Source organism: Salmo salar, chromosome 12, assembly GCF_965601325.2.
Source record: "Salmo salar chromosome 12, fSalSal1, whole genome shotgun sequence".
NCBI lineage: Eukaryota > Metazoa > Chordata > Actinopteri > Salmoniformes > Salmonidae > Salmo > Salmo salar.
In genome coordinates this window covers 34,846,551-34,867,745 of record NC_138302.1, presented here as the reverse complement: position 1 = coordinate 34,867,745, position 21,195 = coordinate 34,846,551, and the positions used below count along the sequence as shown (strand labels likewise).

Sequence of the window (21,195 nt, the reverse complement as noted above, 5' to 3'; positions counted from 1 at the left end):
TTGGCTAAAGAAGCAGGGACAGCAGCACCCTCCACTCCACTGTACATGTCAACACAAAAAAAAAAAAAACGAGACAAAAAGTGTGTGCTAAGCACAAAAATGTCGCTTTGAATTTCCAGCACTCGGCGTGTGAGCCACATTCTCTTTGGAACGTCTGACACAGAGTGGAGGCTTCTGAGGGGAGGATGGAATGGCATGGCATCATGGAATGGCATCAAACATATGGAAACCATGCGTTTGTTGTATTTGATACCATTCCATCTAATTCCGCTCCAGCCATTACTACAAGCCCGTCTTCCCCAATTAAGCTGCCACCAACCTCCTGTGGTCTGGCATGCAAGCGCAGGGGCATGTGCTACTGAGAGTACACGCTGGTATTCGACTCCGTAGGGGGTGAGGGGTGAAAAGGAGGAGGGGGGGTTGGAGTATGCCAGAGACAGGCATGATTACATCATAGAGACATGGGCGGCTAGCAGGCTACATTTACCGTCAGGCATGCGGCAGGGCCTACTCAGGCTCCTGGGTTCATAGACTGGGGAGGGAGAAAGGATGGGTCCTTCATGACTCAGCCACTGGCTCTCTCAGGCAGCATCCCAAATGACAACCTATTCCCTATATAGTGCACTGTTTTTAGACCAAGACTCGATGGCTGCGTTTACACAGGCATCCCAATTCAGATTTTTTTTTCTCCCACTAATTGCTCGTTCGACCAATCACATCAGATATTTTCACATCTGATCGGTCAAAATACCAATTAGTGAAAAAAAAGATCAGAATTGGTCTGCCTGAGTAAACACAGCCTATGTATTAACCCAAGTAGTACACTATGTAAGGAAAAGGGTGTCATTAGGAATGCAGACATCTGTGTTTCATCTCCATGGCCCTGTAGGGGGACCAGGAAGTCCATGCATTATTAATAGTGATGGGGGGAAAACAGTTACATATCGGGATATTATTTCTGATGATATAGCGTATCGCTTTGACAATATTGCAATATTATTTTTGTGCTAGTTGGCTGTACCTGAACCAAAACTCCAGTATTTTTCCTTCATACTTTGTTATCAATTATGGAACCAATTGTATTTCCATGACTGATCAAATCTATTTTATTCATGGCTCTCTCTCGTCTCTCTGCAGCAGATATATGGTGAGCAATATGTTTGGAACATCGAATAAAATCACAGTCTCAAATCGCAATACATATAGAATCGTGAGAATCGCAATATATATCATATTGCCAAATAAGTATCGCGATATCATATTGTTAGGTTCCTGGCAATTCCCAGCCCTAATTATTAACCAAGCTTGTTCTGCAAAACACTACACATACTAGCCAAGCCTCTGTTAGCAACAAAGAGCAGAGTGGCCAAATGAAACCATTTTGAAGCAGTTAACTGCACTAATCTAGCCAATTAACCCTCACCGTGCCTCCGGGAAAACATAGCCCTATAGCTCAAGTGGAAAGGGTGGTATTGGGAGATTGCTTGACGCGAGCGCAACAGTTTTTCATTAGACCTTTACAGTACACTTTGCTTTAGGAACCTATTCTTCAGTATGTTTGCTTTTCAATATTGCTGAAGTGCCCTAAGTTAGACATAGTCAGGGTTAGGGTCCCAAATGGCCCCCTATTCCTTATTTAGTACTTCTGACCAGAGCCCTATGGAAAGTAGTGCACAATATAGGCAATAGGGTCCCATTTGAGAGAGAACCATTGTTTATGCTCCTATTATTCACCCTTTATTTTGGATTCTGCCCACCTAGCAATTAGGTTGCTAGGGAAAACTGCACATACGCTAACATGTGCAGTGAATCTATCCCGGATGGGCAATTCACAACCTCTCTGCGTCCCAAATGGCACCCTATTGCCTATATAGTGTACTAAATGGGCCCTGTTCAAAAGTAGTGCACTATATAGGCAATGGGGTGCCATTTGGGATGCGTATCCCATGTGGAATGGGCTTAATGATTAAGATGTGGGCATTTCGCGAGGCTAACGTTAGCTCGCAGCAGTCATTATGGCTACATTAGCAGACTCAAAAGAACAACGCACACTTTTTGTTTGGATGCATTCTGTAAGCCCATGAACCAGAGACTTTTCAGTAGGAACAGTGCTTTTCTTACATTATGTAACTCAACCATCTGTTACTGTAATGCTGAGAAATGTGGCCACTGATGACTGATTTGCTAATAACATATCTGATAGTGACTTCAGATCTAGGGCATCCTATGTTCTTCACAAGTTTAAGTCTGGGGGTTGGTAAGCTGGTCCTAGATCTGTGCCTAATGACAAAGTCTGCCCTAATAAATCCATAAAGTTGGATTACTATAATTGACATGAACATATATTTGGAATGCTGACAAAATGGGGAGTTACCTGCTGCCCTTATCATTATAACCCCTCCAAGCCCCACTAGCGAAGAAAATCCCTTAGCACAGGGGTGTCAAACTCATTCCATGGAGGAAGACCTAGACAACCAAGTGAGGAGAGTTCCTTACTAATTAGTGGCCTTAACTCATCAATCAAGTACAAGGGAGGAGCGAAAACCCACAGACACTCAGCCCTCTGTGGAATGAGTTTGACACATGTTCACGTACTACTTTCTTTAGAGCATGCGTGTCAGCCGCGGGGCGTTCTATTAAAGGCAGCGGACGGTTGAGGAGCTTGAATGACATCTCCAGTTACGGGGCCACCCGGAGAACGCCATGAGGGAGAAAGAAGTTGAGTCCCAAATGGCATCATATTGCCTATATAGTGCACTATTTTGGACCAGGGCTCTGGTCAAAGCTAGTGCACTCTATAGGGAATAGGATGTGTTTTGGGATGCAAACAAACAGTCAGAGCTGTGCTGCTAGGCCAGGCTAGTGTACCTTCACACCTAACGTGCTAGGAAGCCACACTCCCACAGAGGAAAGTACTAGGAGTCACTCTTCATCCACTGCTAGGGAATCTAAGTGGTGATCCAAGTAAGATTTATTCAGGAGAGATTTATGCACCAAATAATTCAACACAGATGCTGAAAGTTAATGTAATATATTTTCATGTGATGTCAAGAGTGCCAGGTATGACACTGGTGTGGGTTGTCATTTAGTTAGACTACTGGGGCCAGTCAAAAGTCTTAAATCGTGGGGGATCTCCCCATGTTCCTTAACAGGTGGTAAACGAGTGTACACTTCGGAGCGGACCTGGAAGTGTCCTCGAGTGATATAATGACTGGGACAAAGTGACCCCTCAGAAGATAAAATTAGGTATATTGAGGTGAAACGAGGTAAGCTGGCCATCAGTTGGTATGATTCATCCAGAGAGCCCTGTTCATTATCCGACTTCCTGCCAGAGTGAGAGATTAAAGCAGTGTCCAAAGTCACTGAACTTGAAGTGACCGGTTGCGTTCATTAGGCATCAAATTGAGAAGAAAAAAAGACACACTGAAACGGGAAGGGACCACCTGGACTTGTCCATTTTGTTTTCCGTTTCAAATGGAAAGTTCTTGTCAGGCGTTTGAAAGTAGAGTACAGAGCCAACTTCTTTATGATACCAAACCAAAGAACTCTGCCGAAATTCAACTCCTACAACTTCAAGCCAAAAAAACTAGCCTGACTGGCCTCCCAATACACAGAGCAAGGTGATGTACGATACTACAGCTCTGGGCCTCCACACACAATGATCTCCTGTCAGACAAGGAGCAGACTCATTCTTCTTCCTTAATGCTCAGCCCCGGTCAACGAGACGAGGACGTTCGGTCTGTCCTGCAAGGCTGTCACTTTGAGAGTAACCATATACTTAACCTGCGTCCCAAAAGGCACCCTATACTAACATATTCATACACTATATGGTAATAGGGTGCCATTTGGGACGCAGGCTTAGAAGAGATGTGCCTTGGCGGTGCCCCCTTTCGCTAGGGGTGCATTTTGGGAGGGGTACATTGACAGAAGCTTAGGGACCCTAAGAGTGGAGAGGCGGTGAGAACATGAGGGGTAGAGGGTGGGGTACGGCTACTTACGTCTGTGTCGGGACCCTTATCCGCACCGGGGCAAGAGAACGTGACAAACTCATGGCACCTCTTGTGGACCACGAAACAGCAAACTGCAGAGAGAGAGAGAGAGAGAGAGAAGAAGAGTGAGTCAACTTGATTTGTTTTCCTGTATCGTAGCTTTAGCAGATCTAAATTAGCCTGAAGTCTTGCAAGACATAGAACAGACACCACTAAGAGCAGAGGGGGGAAAAAACAATGTGTGGCTAATCATCTCTCCAGATGGCTTGTACAGCCTACGGCAGCCAAAGTACTGTACCACTACCTCCTCACTGTCTCGCAGGCCTTACGGGCACACACAAACGCACACAACGGCACGGCACAGCACAGAGCTCCGCATTCTCATAGCCTCATTGCGTACACCCAGTGTTTGGCTACACTAGCGCCACATTGGAAACCGAGCTGAGCTCAGACACTGGGGGATAATAGTGGTGGTGGAGCTGAGTGTATTGGTTGCTTGAATAATAGATAGTCTCTGATGGCTCTGTCTTTTAGCTTGGCTACAGATTGCTGGCTGTGCCTATAGATCTCTCAGAATTGTAGCTATACCTTTTGTCTCCGTCTATCTCTTTCCCTCTCTCCGAACTATAGTATACTGATCAAAAATATATACGCAACATGTACAGTGCTGGTCCCATATTTCATGGGAAAATAAAAAATAAATGTGGTTCGCTCTATACTAAATGTTGTTCGCTCTATACTAAATGTTGTTCGCTCTACACTAAATGTTGTTCGCTCTACACTAAATGATGCCACTGTAGATCAATAGCATTGATGTTCAGAGATGCACCGCAGTTAACAGCTACCACTAGTAATTGTTAGCCCTTTGACCTTTTCATGACCCAATTACTCAATATGTAGGTTACATTATAGTAGCAAATGGTGAGAGGATGGGTAACAACGTACTAAAGAGGTTTTTACACCATTATCACAATTTCTGTAGTAACAATTTTCACAAACTTCTAAGTAAAATGGTGCAACGTGCCCACTCAAAGCTAGGCTTCTTTTAGCTTTCAAACCAACAAATAGGCCTACTGATCAACAGAACCAGCCTAGCGGAGTATCGGCCGGGCCTACATTTATTCAGGAAGTCTGATCTGGCTGAAACAAAGTAAGCATCAAGGCCAATGTCTCATGTTAACATTAATGATGGCTAAAACAATATCAACAACCCTGTCCCATCTCTCCACCTCCCACCCCTGAGATACTGGCTTGTCAACACCCCAGCGAGACCACAACCCATAACTTATATTACCACAGCCACCCATATGAAAGCCGTCACACCGTAAATCCAAATGATCAATAACTTCCATAAATCTGCAGTATAGCCGGCAAATGGTCTGAAGCATCCAGATCATTACGAACTGCCACATGACGCCACAGAGTGCTATAAGCGAGTAAACAGTGAGTATGGTCGCAACAAACCAACGCGAGAAAAAAATGATCGCTCAAATTCTATCCCTTATTCACAATTATTTGGTTTCTGAATCACGTCACGTAATGATATACAGGAGGTAGACAATTTTCATTTGCGTGGCACAACTTGCTGTGAGGCCGAGAAGGAAGACAGTGCACTGTCAGGCGCCAGCAGTCAGAGAGATATACAGCGGTCTGTAATCTCTAATAAATGCGGAGGAAGAGGTGAACTATGGTCTCTCTGAGGGATTAAATACGTCCATAATAATGAGACACATTAGTCAGACAAAAGTCTCGCAGCAGTTCAGTGGATGTCTATTCTATTTTGGTGCTCCCAAACTGCTCTGAGAAGTGCCTTTATTTTATGTATTTTTAGGACAACTTTAGTGGAACCTGCTGTTCCAGAAGAAATTGGGTCATTCTGAACAATAGGGAACATTGCTGTTCAGCTAAGACGGCAAAAAAGCACGACCCAACCTATAACCTGCCCTGAAGTGATTGTTTCTTTATGAGACTTTCCTCGCTAGTGGTTGAAAGAGAAAGGTCAAAGGGCAGAAGGCTGAAGAGGTTACGGCTGCATCTCCATGGATACAGGCCCTGGTGGCCTTATTAGAGGGGCTATCTGCCAGTGAAACTAGATCCACTGCTCTCCTACAGGCCGAAAGGAGCACTTACTGTAGGGCTTCACCACTCATCCATCACCACCGCCATTTTGGAGCAACAGTCTCATCAGGGGACTAAAGAACAGACAAGCCTTAATGCAACTGCACTGTTGCCATAGGTTAATGCGATCCATTTTGTAGACTTGTAAATACAGGGGGACTGTATTGAGTGATGATTAAAAGCTAATAGCAGGGCCTTATTAATCAGGGTTTCACGGTTCTATGAGATGGGATGAGCATGCAATGGCTGTACTTGGATCAGTGAAACTGTCAATGGCTATGAATCACTGTACAGTTCCTGGATCCAGAGCAATGTGGACAAAGTGGTGGATTTGCACAACTACACTTGGATCAGAACAAGAAGTACAGTTAAAGCGATAGTTCAATCAAATTATAAAATGACACATTGGTTTCCTTACCCTGTAAGCAGTTTATGGACAAGTTATGACAGCAAGCCATGCTTTGGGTTTATTTCCCTGGCACTGTTTCCAAATGCTAACGTTTTAGCATTTGTGGCACAAATCCCATCCAAATCCTGGTAGCGTTATTAGCATGTTTTGTACAACATATCCAAACCCAAAAGTATCTCAAATTGGTTGTGAAGCTCAACAAAGTCACTTATAGATGATTTGAACATGATGCGTGAAAAATGCTTACATCTGAACTGTAACTTGAATGGGAGTCATGGTACCAATATTATAATTTTGAGCATTTGGAAACAGTGCCAAGGAAACTTAAAACTTCGCCTAAAATGACATACCCAAATCTAACTGCCTGTAACTCTGACCCTGAAGCAAGGATATGCATATTCTTGGTACCATTTCAATGGAAACACTTAAGTTTTTGGAAATGTGAAAGGAATGTAGGAGAATATAACACAATAGATCTGGTAAAAGATAATAAAAAGGAAAAAAAAAAAAAAAAACGTTATTTCGTATGGTTTTTGTACCATCATCTTTGAAGTGCAAGAGAAAGGCCATAACGTATTATTCCAGGCCAGGTGCAATTCCGACTTTGGCCACTAGATGGCAGCAGTGTATGTGCAACGTTTTAGACTGATCCAATGAACCATTGCATTTCTGTTCAAAATATTGTATCAAGACTGCCCAAATGTGCCTAATTTGTTTATTAACAACTTTTCATGTTCAAAACTGTGCACTCTACTCAAACAATAGCAAGGTATTCTTTCACTGTAATGGCTACTGTAAAGTGGAAAGTGCAGTTAGATTAATAGGAATTTGAGCTTTCTGCCAATATCAGATATGTCTATGTCCTGGGAAATGTTCTTGTTACTTACAACCTCATGCTAATCGCATTAGCCTACATTAGCTCAACTGTCCTGTGGATGGGACACTGATCCCGAAGAAGTTTTTAACCAAAGCATGGATTGTTTTAAAACCTTGTCCATGGACTGCTTACAGGGTAAGGAAACCAACATGAACTATCCCTTTAACAACTGTAGACTGATTACTTTTAGGCTGTACCTAGATCAGAAATAACGGTCTCAAAAAGATAGCAAGACTTTGAACGACTTGGTGAGGTTTCATAAGGCTTTGCTTTCTCAGGGAGAAGGAGAAGTAAATGAGCCGGTGAAAACAGCATTAGAAGAGCAGAGAGAAAATGTCATGTTAACTTTTAATGAAGGGTCTCGCTGTGATCTCATTATCATCAATTATGGAGGGGCCACAATGTAATGTGGATTTTACAATAAATACTTATTACATCTTCAAATACCCCTCCGACAGCAGAACAAGGGATAATTATCTGAATGATAATGTCTCTCTTTCCATGCAATCGATCCTGACTCCAAAAAAACCATGCCCATGCTAATGTTATGGCGGAAGGTTGCAATTCAGAGACGTTGGTTTCTGTCATTCAGTGCTGTGGAATTGAGATGGAGATGGATTCGAGAATGGAAATGTGCTTTGGATCTGGAATAAGTGATCAAGATATGTAGACATCAGCGCATTGACTTGATTATGAAGTATGTGTCAGAATAATACGATTGCGAGGGGAGAGGGTTTTAGAGTCGACCTGCGGCAAGCAAGGCATCCAATTGCTGGCTCTAACAGCAGGCTGTTCAACGTCACTCCGGCTCAGTCACGCCACTGTTTCTTTTAGCGCAAAGCATAAACAGGCACGCACTTACCGGCTTTTGCTAAATAATCGTGGGATTACTGTGAAACTCGTTGAAAGGATAATTGACTGTTTAGAACAGTTCACTGCGTATGAGGAACATGAAAACGAAAACATAGGTTTGTTGAAAACTGCCGGCACAAGGCAGCATGTTTTTTCTTTTTTGTCTATGTACTTTCAGTTAGAACATTGGGTGAGTTTGACCATAACAAGTGTAATTGCAATAATTATATTGATTTACAATAACCACCCTTTAAATTGCACAAAAGTGCTGGTTCTAATGGTGAGTTGAGCCTCCAAATACAAGTCTACTGAACTCCAGCTGAAGGCCTGATAGTCACTTCTGTATGTCTCAGTGTGTGAAGTGCTCTTGAGAGGTGAACATGAGAACGTGTTGAAAAGCAGAGCGCCCTGCCTCTAACCTGACTGTGTCAGGTCTTCCATGTCACGCCAAAGAGACTGAGGAGAAGTCAAGGATAGGGGAGCAGGACAGTCAGTCACCACACCAAGGACAAAGGGAGTCTGGAGACAACCTCCAATCGATGTGGCAGTGAATCAACTTCGACCCAGACATGGATAGTCAGAGGGTGGGTGGAGGAGACAGGGGATAGGAGGGAAGCGACATTGGTAGAATGCTGCTTTCATCATAAACCAACCCGAGAGGCCATAAATAAGGACACTACCAAAACGCTGATGGACCTAATAATCGTTTTCAAATCATACAGTAATTCTAAGAGATTCAAATCGGTTTTATTTTATTTCATTTCGTGTGGTGCGTATTAATGCCTCAACTGTCTATTATCTGTAATAATTTGCATTGCAACACGGCGAAACCATGACCATTATGACAATGACGACGATTACGATCACCATAGCAACGATAACGATGACGATACAAATGATAATGGTGACAATAATGATTATGATGAAAGTAAGGATAATAATGATGGGAATAATAATAATAATAATAAATAATATGACGATGAAGGCTGTCAGCGGTCAGGTTAGAATAATATCATAAACTCACAGATCCAGAAGTGGAAAGGGTGGCAATATTTCCCCAAATCTACTCCTCTCTGATATAATATAAACCATGGCCTGAGTGGATGACAGAAGGAGTAACCATCCATCATGTTAAGTAACGTCGTGGAGGAGTTATAAAACTGGAGAAATAAATGAATTCAGACATTATTGTGTTATGTGATTGATTCCCCCTCAAGTTTGCCCAACTCCAGTATTTCTGTTTTAATGGGAAATAAAACAGGACTGTTGTGGAGAAGAAGCGATAGGTTATAGATTTGGCTTGGCCATCTCAGTGGTTGTAATAGCATAGATTAATTAATACATGTCTATTATTCGCATAAATCTGTGTGATCGGTGCCTTCTGATCATACTTGAAGGTCCAATGCAGTCGTTTTCTATATCAATATCAAATTATTTCTGGATAACAATTAAGTACCTTACTGTGATTGTGAAGAAGCTTTTTTGACTATTTTAAAACAAAGTGCATTTCTCAATAAATTATTTTGCTAGGATTGTCTGGGAGTGGTCTGAGTGGGGAGGGGAAAACTGAAAACTGTTATTGGCAGAGAGGTTTGGAACTTTCTTTCTTATTGGTCTATTAACTAATTTATCGCCTGGGGATATCACCAGACAGGCCAAAACTCCATCTCATCAATGCAGGCTGAAATGTCAGCCGCTTTTCTTTCCAAACAGCTCTTACACTACAAGGGCATTATCATAATTTTCACAATTTCACAGTATTATTCCAACATTATAGTGTGGAAATATATAAAACACAGGAAATCACGTTTTTTGACTGCATGGGGCCTTTAATTCTCAATCAGGGTTGTAACAATGATTTACGTTGGATATACAGTCTCCCTACAGCTATTTTCTGCACCAACACTCAATGCACATCACTATGTTAAAGCTTCTAATTGAAAACCTATAATTTACTGTGGCTTGAAGTCAGACTCAAATCATGAATTTCCAGTAGTCTTACTTTCCAACATAATATATGAACATTATGGACCACAGTAGGTATTTAATCAGATATCTCCCAAACATAGATTTCTCAGAAGCTTGTTCGAGGGGTAATTTCAATAAAACAATATAGCCCTCTATTAGTATGTGGGATGAAGCTTTCCCTCGTCTTCATCTGCAATAAAACCTTTTGGCATTTGGGTCATAAAGCTGATATAGTAGGTCTGTTAGAGCATAGCATAGTTTCAGTAACTTTTACAACCCAGAAATAATGCAGCTTCTTCTTACCTAGGCATCATATAACCCATACAATATGCATCATACAACCCATACAATATGCATCATATAACCCATACAATATGCATCATATAACATGGACGGTAGGCATAACCATTCGTGGCAGGTTACGCCGGGTTATTGCATACTATATAACTCAATTGTCATGGTGTGTTAGAGTGGGCTTGACTATAATATCGCTTATGTGATGGTCATCAAGCATTGACTGATGTGAATGTGTTTACATTTGTCATGTCACTCAGTGTGAAAGCCATGAATGGGGTTCAGACTTGTGATGTCAGGTTTATGATGTCATGTCATTACTCATTCAGAGACATAATGGTTCCTGCACAGTGTTAACCAGCTAGCTTACTGTATGATGCTCTGTTTGCAGCCACTGTGAGCGGATTTAGATTTTTCATGTCAGGTTTTTGTCATGTCATTACTCATTCAGACGTACAGTAAGGGCTCCTAATTCCAGCTCAGTGTTAAGCAACTAGCTCCCTACACTGTATGATGCTCTTCCTCTCCACCGACTGTACTGCAAAATCTGGTTCGTGTTCATTATGGCAAACTGTTGCAAGATGTTAAGCACAGCAATCTCTTATTGGACTAGTTCAGATAGTACCTCCACGTTTCACTCCGTTTTCTTCTTTTTTGTGCCTACTGAACACGGCCCTGGTGGAGGTTAGTAGGGTGGAAACTGTGATTCATCTCAGAGCAGCTTAGCTTAAAGTCACTGGAGTCTCAGCCAGGGCTAGCAGAGGTTTCATGAGGGAAATGGAGGAAGAAACTGCTCAATTTTTCGCCCCAAATGTAATTCCCCTAAGAGGAGGCTAGTAATTCCTCAGTGCCGGGTGGTGAGTAGAGAGGGAGGAAAGGAGTTTAATCTGATTCCAAGGGAGGCTTTAGGAGGCTTGGGTAGGTGTTTAGTCACACTTGGGTGATCTGGGCCGGGTGAGAGTCACTGCTTCCTTGTGCGCAAAGAAAGGCAAATGGACACACTCAGATCCACAGCTGTGTCACCGTAGGGTTAATTTCTGTCCTGTAACTGGACCACACACACATAACAGACAGTTAACCCTTTACACTCGTGTGAATTGGCCTATATAGACAGGGCTAAATTGAAATGTTTTTAACAGAAGTAATATGAAAAGTAGGGATGCACGATATATCGGTGAACATATCGGAATCGGCCCGATGTCTAGTTTAACGGCGATGTTAAAAACCAATGTCAAAGCTACCATGCATACCTATATAACATAGGTACAGGACGTAATGACGCCACGTAACATTTTGCGCTACACGTGGAACACAGCATTCCTAACCTAGCCCACAATGTCTGCTGTGTGGATCGAGCAGTCAACAAGTCGAGCAATTATTTGAAAGAGTAAGAAAATTTCAGCGAGACAACTCAAAGGCGAAATCCATTAAAGCCAAGATAATGGAATTCATTGCCCTTGACAATCAACTGTTCTCTGTCTTTGGTGATGTTGGCTTTTGCCGACTGGTCGAGCACCAGTACACACTACCAAGTGCGCTATTTTTCAGATGTTGCGCTACCGGAGTTACACAGTAATAACGTCACTGCTATTAGCTTCACAACATACATACTATGGAACGTCGTTTGGGTCTTTGCATGTCAAAAAAGTTGCAGTAGCACTGTCAAAGCTGTACAAAAAAGTCTGCAAACAAGCAAACATCAGCCACAAACGATGTGTTGGTAATAAAGCATAATTTGTTCGACCGCAACTTCTGGGGTAGCTAGCTTTAGCTTGGTACCTAGCTAGCACCAATACAACCAGCCTGAAAACAATGACCAGTAGAAAATGCAATAATTTTTTATTATTCTTAGAAATGATTTAGGAATCCTTGTGTGAGTAATTAAGAGCTAGGTTGCCACTTGTTGTTCACCTATTGAAATTGAACTTCAGTTCATAGCAAGCTACTTAACCCTGTTGCCCAAAGCTAACGTTATAGGCAGCCAGCTAGCTTCATCTGGCTAGTGAGGCTCGACCGGACCGGGTTGTGTTGTGAAGCTAGCCACAATAAGGATTAGGCACAATACTGGAATTTGCAGTTTGACTTCAAAATAAAAGTATGCCATTGACAGTGATGCAAATTAATACAAATAGTAGAATTATGCCATACTTTTATTTTGAAGGCTAACCCGCAAAGTCCGCTATTGTGACTAAACCTTATTGTGGCTAGCTACACATAGATGGGTCCGACCACCACTAATCAAATAAGAACTGTCTTATAAATTAGGGTTATTTTATGATGACGACACCTAGCTATATAGTTAGCAAGCTATCTATAGCTACTGAAACAGATGTTGTTTTGCTATGTTTTTGGGGAAGATCATTGTTTGCATCCATGAGCTAGCTAGCTTCTCTTTTTTTAATGACCAGCACTGTAGGTGCGCGAGACAACTTTACCAGCATCATAGCATACATATCAATGAATAGTTGCAACACGTGAAATATAAGTGATAGTGTAATCAATGTGTAATAACTACGCAAAAAATGTATGAACGCATAAAATTATTATTTGACGTGCAGTCATATTCAGGTACCGATTGGTCAACAAGATTATTTGACACGTCAAACAGTGTTATTTGACATGTATCTTTTTTGATACACAAAGACCCAAACAGCGTTCCATAGAAATCCTGGTTGAGAATGAAATGACTGAACAAATTAACAACGAAACAGCACAGCAAGTAAGTGAAAGAAATAGGTTTTGATTATGTTTTACTGGAAATGGGGACATACGTAAATGCCAACAAAATACCTTTTTAGTCAGTGTGGCGCGCGTGTGTGTGTAACCTTTATTTAACTAGGCAAGTCAGTTAAGAACAAATTCTTATTTACAATGACAACCCGGACGACGCTGGGCCAATTGTGTGCCGCCCTATCGGACTCCCAATCACGGCCGGATGTGATACAGCCTGGATTCGAACCATGGACTGTAGTGACGCCTCTTGCACTGAGATGCAGTGCCTTAGACCGCTGCGTCCATGTGTGTGTGTTAACTATTTAACTGTACTAGAATGCTTAAAAGGCAGCTAAAATGTTTAATATCGGTTATCAGTATCAAGTTTTTTTGGCAAAGAAAATGTCGGATATCGGTCAAAAATGTCATATCGGTTTATTACTAATGAAAAGCATATGCATAACCATGGTAGTAGTTGAAAGGGAACAGTTTGGAGATAATGGGAAAATTATTAGATCAAAAGGTGAGGACACAACAGTTCACCTGACACAATACTGAATCCAAACATTACACTGTTGATTTTATGTGCATTTTACATTTACTGTAAATTTTTCAGCGCATTTGTTGATAACGAAATCTGAAAATATTCTGGTTACATTCAGCAACATAAGACTATTCCTGGAAAATGTGGGGTAGGTGCAACAAAATTAAGTGTGCACAGTTTTAAGCAATTCAAAGAAGTCATCAACTTTAAGGTACTTTTTTCAGCTCTCCTACAGTAGCTGTGCCATTGAGGAACCGAAAGAACACAACTCTGCATCCTCGCCGTCACACAATTACGGTTGTTGTTTACGCAATCCAAAAACGTTCCATTATAAATCGCTATCTGGATCAGGTGAGCATGATTTGAGAGCTTGTTCTATTGCCAACATGACTAGCTAACCCACACAGCGCAGAGCCAGAGCTCTGATGTCATGTATAGCATGTTACTCCACGGCCACTGTGTTCCAATTTAGGCTCTTCTTAGCCATTTTCAACATGTATTCAGGTACGAATGTAAAAGACTACACATATGCATACTGTACACACACACACACACACACACACACACACACACACACACACACACACACACACACACACACACACACACACACACACACACACACACACACACACACACACACACACACACACACACACACACACACACACACACACACACACACACACACACACACACACACACACACACACACTACAAGTGCTGTTGAAACACAACAAGTGGTCACGGTTATTTGAGTGTCTTTATAAGTTAACAGCATATACCACATTATTGCTAGTTGAGTACAGTTCAAAACATTGCCCTGTTTGGAAGGCTCTGTCCTGTACAGCCAGTGTCTACTGCCTTGAAAAGACCAAGCCAAGAGGAGAGAGGGAGGTGCCCCCTTATGCAGGGAAAGGGTCGTCTGTTTCCAAGGGAACAAGCACAGTAAGGGCAATAATGTCATAATCCTAAAAAATGAAAAGAGACCATCTCTCACAGCTCCATCAGTAGCCCAGGGTGGAAGGGCGAGAACAGAGGTGTGTGTGTGTGCGCGCGCGCACGCGCGTCTGCCTGCGTGTATGTGCATGAATGCACGTGTGTGTCCCTGCATGTGTGTATGTCAGGCATGTAAGTGATGATTGCCCTCCGCTGTCATCAGTGTTCTCTCTTCACGAAGATGAGACATGGACCTCCTGTTGCACAGCACTCTAGATATTATAGAGCCCATGGTCACGACGACAGCCAGGTACAACAGTGGTGCAGGGAAGGGATTTTCACTTGACAGGGAACGGAACACAACTCAGTCTATTCAAAACATGAAGGCCACTCCACTCAATATACACATTTGAACTGAAAGGAGGACATCATCCATTGGGAATTGAGACCATCTCTTGAACACCCACCGCACTGGTCCTTTGCGGTCATCCATATCACCAATAGTTACTCAGTCAATGAGACCTAATGCCTTTAGCTGGGTCATTGATACCCTTTTTTGTTCCAACAGAATCATCATCAGCAACAAGGCAGCCATTTTGATCCAGAGCTTGTAAGATGAGTAAGTAGGAAGTGGAAGTCCCATGATGGATACACTCTTCCTGGTCAGCCTTAGCTTTGGTTCTGTCGTCGTTTTCTGAGAGTAATTGTTTGAGTGCAGGTTCTGCATTCAAAGTGCCAATTACCTTCTATTGACTAAATCCTTGCAGTATTCAACAGATGATTAGGGGTCTTACAGGCTTGGCACACAATGGAAGTTTACGGAGCGTAGACGACACCGGTTATAATCAGAGCTCTATGGAGAACAGACAGAGGTCTACAGGCTTGACCTATAACGGAGGTGTCTGGAATGGTGTCAACACGTTGTTATTGGCTCTCAAAAGAGGATCCTCACAGAATGGAGGTCGGCGGGAAACACGGTTGACACTCTTTACAACGGCCACTTATGGAAGGCGATCAGAGGCATGACACAGAATTGAGCATGACACAAAATGGAGGTTGGCCGAACTCAATCGACACTCTACAGTCCATACGGCCACATCAGAGGCTTGACACAGAACGGAGGTCACAGGAAGGCAGTCGCTGCTTTTTCCATAATGAGCACATATTGGGGACGGAAACTGTAGGAAGGAACACTGTCAGGGGGCACTTGGAGGAGGCGGGGCTAGAGGCATTAATCATCTGCCCATTCAAACGGGAGCTTATGGCGTCAAAGGCCATGGTAACAATGATGCCAAGGTAACAATGGCATCAAGTGGAGAAGCTGAACCAGGTTGATATCCGTCTTTTATGAGGGTCCATTAATCATTGATAATTATGTGAGACTGGGTCACATTTATGATGTAGCAAAGATACCCAGGCTTCGTTTCACAGCAAAAGGTACAGAGCCACTGTGCCAATGGAATACACTCACTAAAGTCATTGAACAGGAACATGGCCTCGATTCATTTTTCTATTTTCTTTTTTCCAGATGGTATAGCCGTGTGAGATTACTACCTATCCATCAACTATCCCTTGGATTACAATTCAATTACGCAACAAATAATGTCTTTCACAGGTAATGCCACTCACAGTATTGCTGTAGGAATAGTGGAATAGGAAGAAGATTCAATTTCCCCGCAATTATTCAGGAGTATTTTAATTCATTATCTGTGGTTGATTGAACCAAGCCAACCTTGTCTAGAAAACAGATGAGTTTGGGTGAAGCTGTTTACAGACCTGAACGACGTGGTGGTTTGGATCCGATTGGTTTTTCAGTGTGTTGAGGAGATGATCTTGACCATGTTCGTGTGTGTGTGTGTGTGTGTGTGTGTGTGTGTGTGTGTGTGTGTGTGTGTGTGTGTGTGGGGGGAGAGATGCTTTCGACCGTGTTTACTACCTTCCTTTGAGGTGCTAAACACCCTATCACACTCCCAACCTGATAAGAGAATGTGTGTGTGTTTTAGCAGGGGTGTTTTAGCAGGGACATAAGAGAACAGTAGACATCTGTTTTACCCGACCTAGAAACTTGGAGAGACTTTGGAGAAAACCGGGAGGTACCTCCAAGGTTTCGCTAATCTCGGGGGGGGGGGGGGGGGGGGGGGAGCACAGACAGCGCTGGATAGTGATTAACGGTTGTGAGAAATCCGAGGAGTGTTTCATATATCTAGTGTTTGTGTAAATGTATGTGCGTTAGCAGGGAGGGAACTATAAAATAAATGTCTTTGTTATTGGGACCTCAGAACGTTCTCTGAATAAAGCCGAATTAACCTTTTGCAGAAAGCTGAGTCCTTGCCTAATTATTCTTAAACCCGGTGTCTTACAAACCCTGGGGATTAGTCAAGGCTTTTTGATTGCTAATTATTATCATTAAGATATAAAATTCCTTTAACACAACCTCACTGCAGCCTTTTTTGAAATTGTATTTATTTAACTAGGCAAGTCAGTTAAGAACAAATTCTTATTTACAATGACGGCCTAGGGACCGTGGGTTAACTGCCTTGTTCAGGGGCAGAACAACACATTTTTACCTTGTCAGCTCGGGGATTCCATCTAGCAACCTTTTGGTTACTGGCCCAACGCTCCTACCACTAGGCTACCTGCCGCCCAAAGACGTCAGACACTGTTTTTGAATAGCAAACGGATTTGTCACATTATTCAACAGATAATGGAGATCTGACAAAGATCTAAAAATCAGTATAGAGTCACCTGTGAGCTTGGCTACATTCAAACTTAAAGTTTTACCATTACTGTTGGAAATGTTACATTACATTAATGCTACAAATTTGCTCACTACACAGTTCTCTTCAATTCTCCAGGCAGAATAAAGATAGAATGCAGCGGTTCCCAAACTAGGGGTCGCAACCCCATGTGGGGTCACCTGATATGAAAATAGGGAAGTGGGAGAACTTCTAAAATCCTTCTCAATCTACACACAATATCCATAATGACAAAGTGAAAACAGGTTTTAAGAATGTTTTGCAAATGTATAAAAAATCTAAAACAGATACTTTATTTACATAAGTATTCAGAGCCTTTGCTATGAGACTCGAAATTGAGCGAAGGTGCATCCTGTTTCCATTGATCATACTTGAGATGCTTTTACAACTTGGAGTCCACCTGTGGTAAATTCAATTGATTAGACGTGATTTGGAAAGGCACACACCTGTCTATATAAGGTCTATAAGGGAGAAGGGCCTTGGTCAGGGAGGTGACCAAGAATCCGATGGTCACTCTCACAGAGCTCTAGAGTTCCTCTGTGGAGATGAGACAACCTTCTAGAAGGACAACCATCTCTGCAGCACTCCACCAAATCAGGCCTCTCTGCAGCACTCCACCAATCAGGCCTTTATGGTAGAGTGGCCAGACAGAATCCACTCCTCAGTAAAAAGCACATGACAGCCCGCTTGGAGTTTGCCAAAACGCACCTAAAGGACTCTCCGACCATGAGAAACAAGATTCTCTGGTCTGATGAAACCAAGATTGAACTCCTTGGCCTGAATGCTAAGCGTCACGTCTGGAGGAAACCTGGCACCATCCCTACGGTGAAGCATGGTGGTGGCGGCATTATCATGCTGTGGGGGTGTTTTTGAGCGGCAGGGACTGGGAGATTAGTCAGGATCGAGGGAAAGATGAACGGAGCAAAGTACAGAGAGATCCTTGATGAAAACCTGCTCCAGAGCACTCAGGACCTCAGACTGGGGCGAAGGTTCACCTTACAACAGGACAACGACCCTAAGTACACAGCCAAGACAACACAGGAGTGGCTTCGGGACAAGTCTCTGAATGTCCTTGAGTGGCCCAGCCAGAGCCCGGACTTGAACCCGATCGAACATCTTTGGAGAGACCTGAAAATAGCTGTGCAGCGATGCTCCCCATCCAACCTGACAGAGCTCAAATCATTGTAATGTGGTTAACCTTGGAAATATAAATGAGAATTATTCAAATCTAAAAGATACAACTTTTATTTTTTGTAATTTTATTTAACTAGGCAAGTCAGTTAAGAACAAATTCTTATTTTCAATGACGGCCTAGGAACAGTAGGTTAACTTCCTTGTTCAGGGGCAGAACGACAGATTTGTACCTTGTCAGCTCGGGGATTCGAACTTGCAACCTTTCAGTTACTAGTCCAGTGCTCCAACCACTAGGCTACGAGAGAGTGCCCTAAGATCATGGGAAAAAGCCGCACTCAGACTTCCCGACTTCAGTGCGTTCAAGACAACAGGGAACTCGGAAAGAATCAAGTTTTGCCTCCCGGGTGCCGCAGTGGTCTAAGGCACTGCATCGCAGTGCTAGCTGTGCCACCAGAGACTCTGGGTTCGAGCCCAGGCTCTGTCGCAGCCGGCCGCGACCGGGAGGTCCATGGGGCGACGCACAATTGGCCCAGCATCGTCCGGGTTAGGGAGGGTTTGGCCGGCACGGACATCCTTGACTCATCGCGCACTATAAACTCTTGTGGTGGGCCGGGCGCAGTGCACGCTGACCAGGTTGCCAGGTGGATGGTGTTTCCACCGACACATTGGTGCGGCTGGCTTCCGGGTTGGATGTGCATTCTGTCAAGAAGCAGTGTGGCTAGGTTGAGTTGTGTTTCGGAGGACGCATGGCTCTCGACTTTCGCCTCTCCCGAGTCCGTACGGGTGTTGCAGCGATGAGACAAGGCTGTAACTACTACCAATTGGATACCACGAATTTGGGGGGGAAAAATATATATATATATATATATATTTTTTAAGAATCGAGCTCCGATTGGGAGAAATAGTTTTGAACGGTCATCCAACTCGGGAACTTGAGCCTCATTCTAGATTTGACCTGTATTTTTTTCCCAGTTCCCAGTTGTCGTGAAAGCAAAATAAAACTCACAGTAAGTAGGCTACCCTTCGCCAGCTCATATCTGTGTGAAGCTGGATTCAGTGCTCTCGTCTGCATTAAAACCAAATATTGATCCAGGTTAGATGTGACAGCAGAGATGAGGTGCGCACTGTCGACCACGCTCCCTGATTTTGAGAAGCTCCGAAGCAACATGTATCTATCACACCCTTCTCATTAGTGGTGGTGAGAAGAGACATTATGTCAGACTAATTTGCAATTGACTCTCATAGTGCCACATTAAAAGTATGTGATGGTGAGTTGAGAAGACAATCAGAAATACTGTCAAAATGCATTTCAATTGACTGCCATAGTCCCAAATAACAAAAGTAAACATTTGCTGTTAATTACATCATTTTTTTTTCACCTGGTTGGGGTCACGAGAATTTTCAGATATCAAAATGGGGTGGCGGGCCAAAAAAGTTTCGGAACCTCTGATCTAATGAACATGATCATTGTCAGCGATGCTTGCACTGCAGATAGTCGTTTGAAATGAAACCATAAACCACTCGCCAGAGGTAATCATCTGGTATATTAGGCTGAAAGATATATTAGGCTGTTTGTACTCTACAGCAAACCTGGCCTGACAGCCAACTAGTCCTACAAGAGAAACATCTAACCTGGGTCGTGTGCAGCCGGGCACTCTGTCAACATAAAAACAAAATGAGTGTTTCTAAATTGGACAGGTGGTCCCTCCCTGTTTCAGCCCGTTTTCTTTCATTTTTTCCCTAATGAACAGGACCCTGACTAGTCGACAGGACATGAAAATCTGACCTGACATTTCCTCTGTGACACTCCCATAGATAGATTTCAGAAGGCCCTTATCTCAGATTGGCTGGTGGTTCAGCATATGGCTGGTAGGCGCATTACCAGTCCCTGTAGAGCTTTGTTCATCATCGATCTTCCTGCCCCCATAGAGAGTGGGTGTGACATGTGGTCAGACCATCCATTTAAACACACAGCAGGAGACAGGGCAAACAAGCTCTGGAGGTTGATAGACAGCAACACAATTAACTTGCTGGAACAATGTCTACAGTTGAGGCTCTGTGTCTGTCAATCACCATCAATATCCCAATAAAAGGATTCCCCATCTTCCACAGGTAAGGAATTGTAGGGTCAATTAGAACCTGACCAATAAGGGCTTTCAGAAGGGAAATGGGGGGCAATACAGTATGGTTATGAATGCTGTTACCTGAGGCCTAACAGACAGTGTGATTTCACCCGTACAATGCACCAACACAACACAATCCAAAAATGACAATGCAAACACAGCCTTATTTTCTTGGTTCCAGTGTGCTTCAGAAGCTTCTAATTGTGTGGGTTTTGGTTAGCAGCTACAATAGCCCCACTTAACAGGCTTACAGCCTTGATCTCTTCACTTTGTGCCGGAGATAAACATCAGTGAGGAGACTATAGCGCCGCATTAGCGATTAGCACGCCACGCCATCTGTGGTGCTAGCAGCTAGCGGCCTAGCGCTAAGCGACGACGGCGTTTGAAGCTCATGTGTGAACATGTGTTCTGCTATTGACTGGGGACAGCTCACTAAGCCCCTGGCCATGGTTGGTGCAGACAATGATGATGGATATGATG

The 21,195-nt window shown here is 43.1% G+C and overlaps 1 protein-coding gene across 2 annotated transcripts in view; it reads right to left on the bottom strand.

The window, feature by feature from the left end:
- Window positions 1–21,195, bottom strand: part of LOC106564882 (protein kinase C alpha type) — a 322,652-nt gene that overhangs the window by 233,639 nt on the left and 67,818 nt on the right. For both annotated transcript variants that reach the window (XM_014131369.3, XM_014131371.3), the window contains exon 3: window positions 3,999–4,081. In XM_014131369.3, the coding sequence (XP_013986844.1) occupies window positions 3,999–4,081 (83 nt within the window). The remainder of the gene's footprint in view (window positions 1–3,998; window positions 4,082–21,195) is intronic.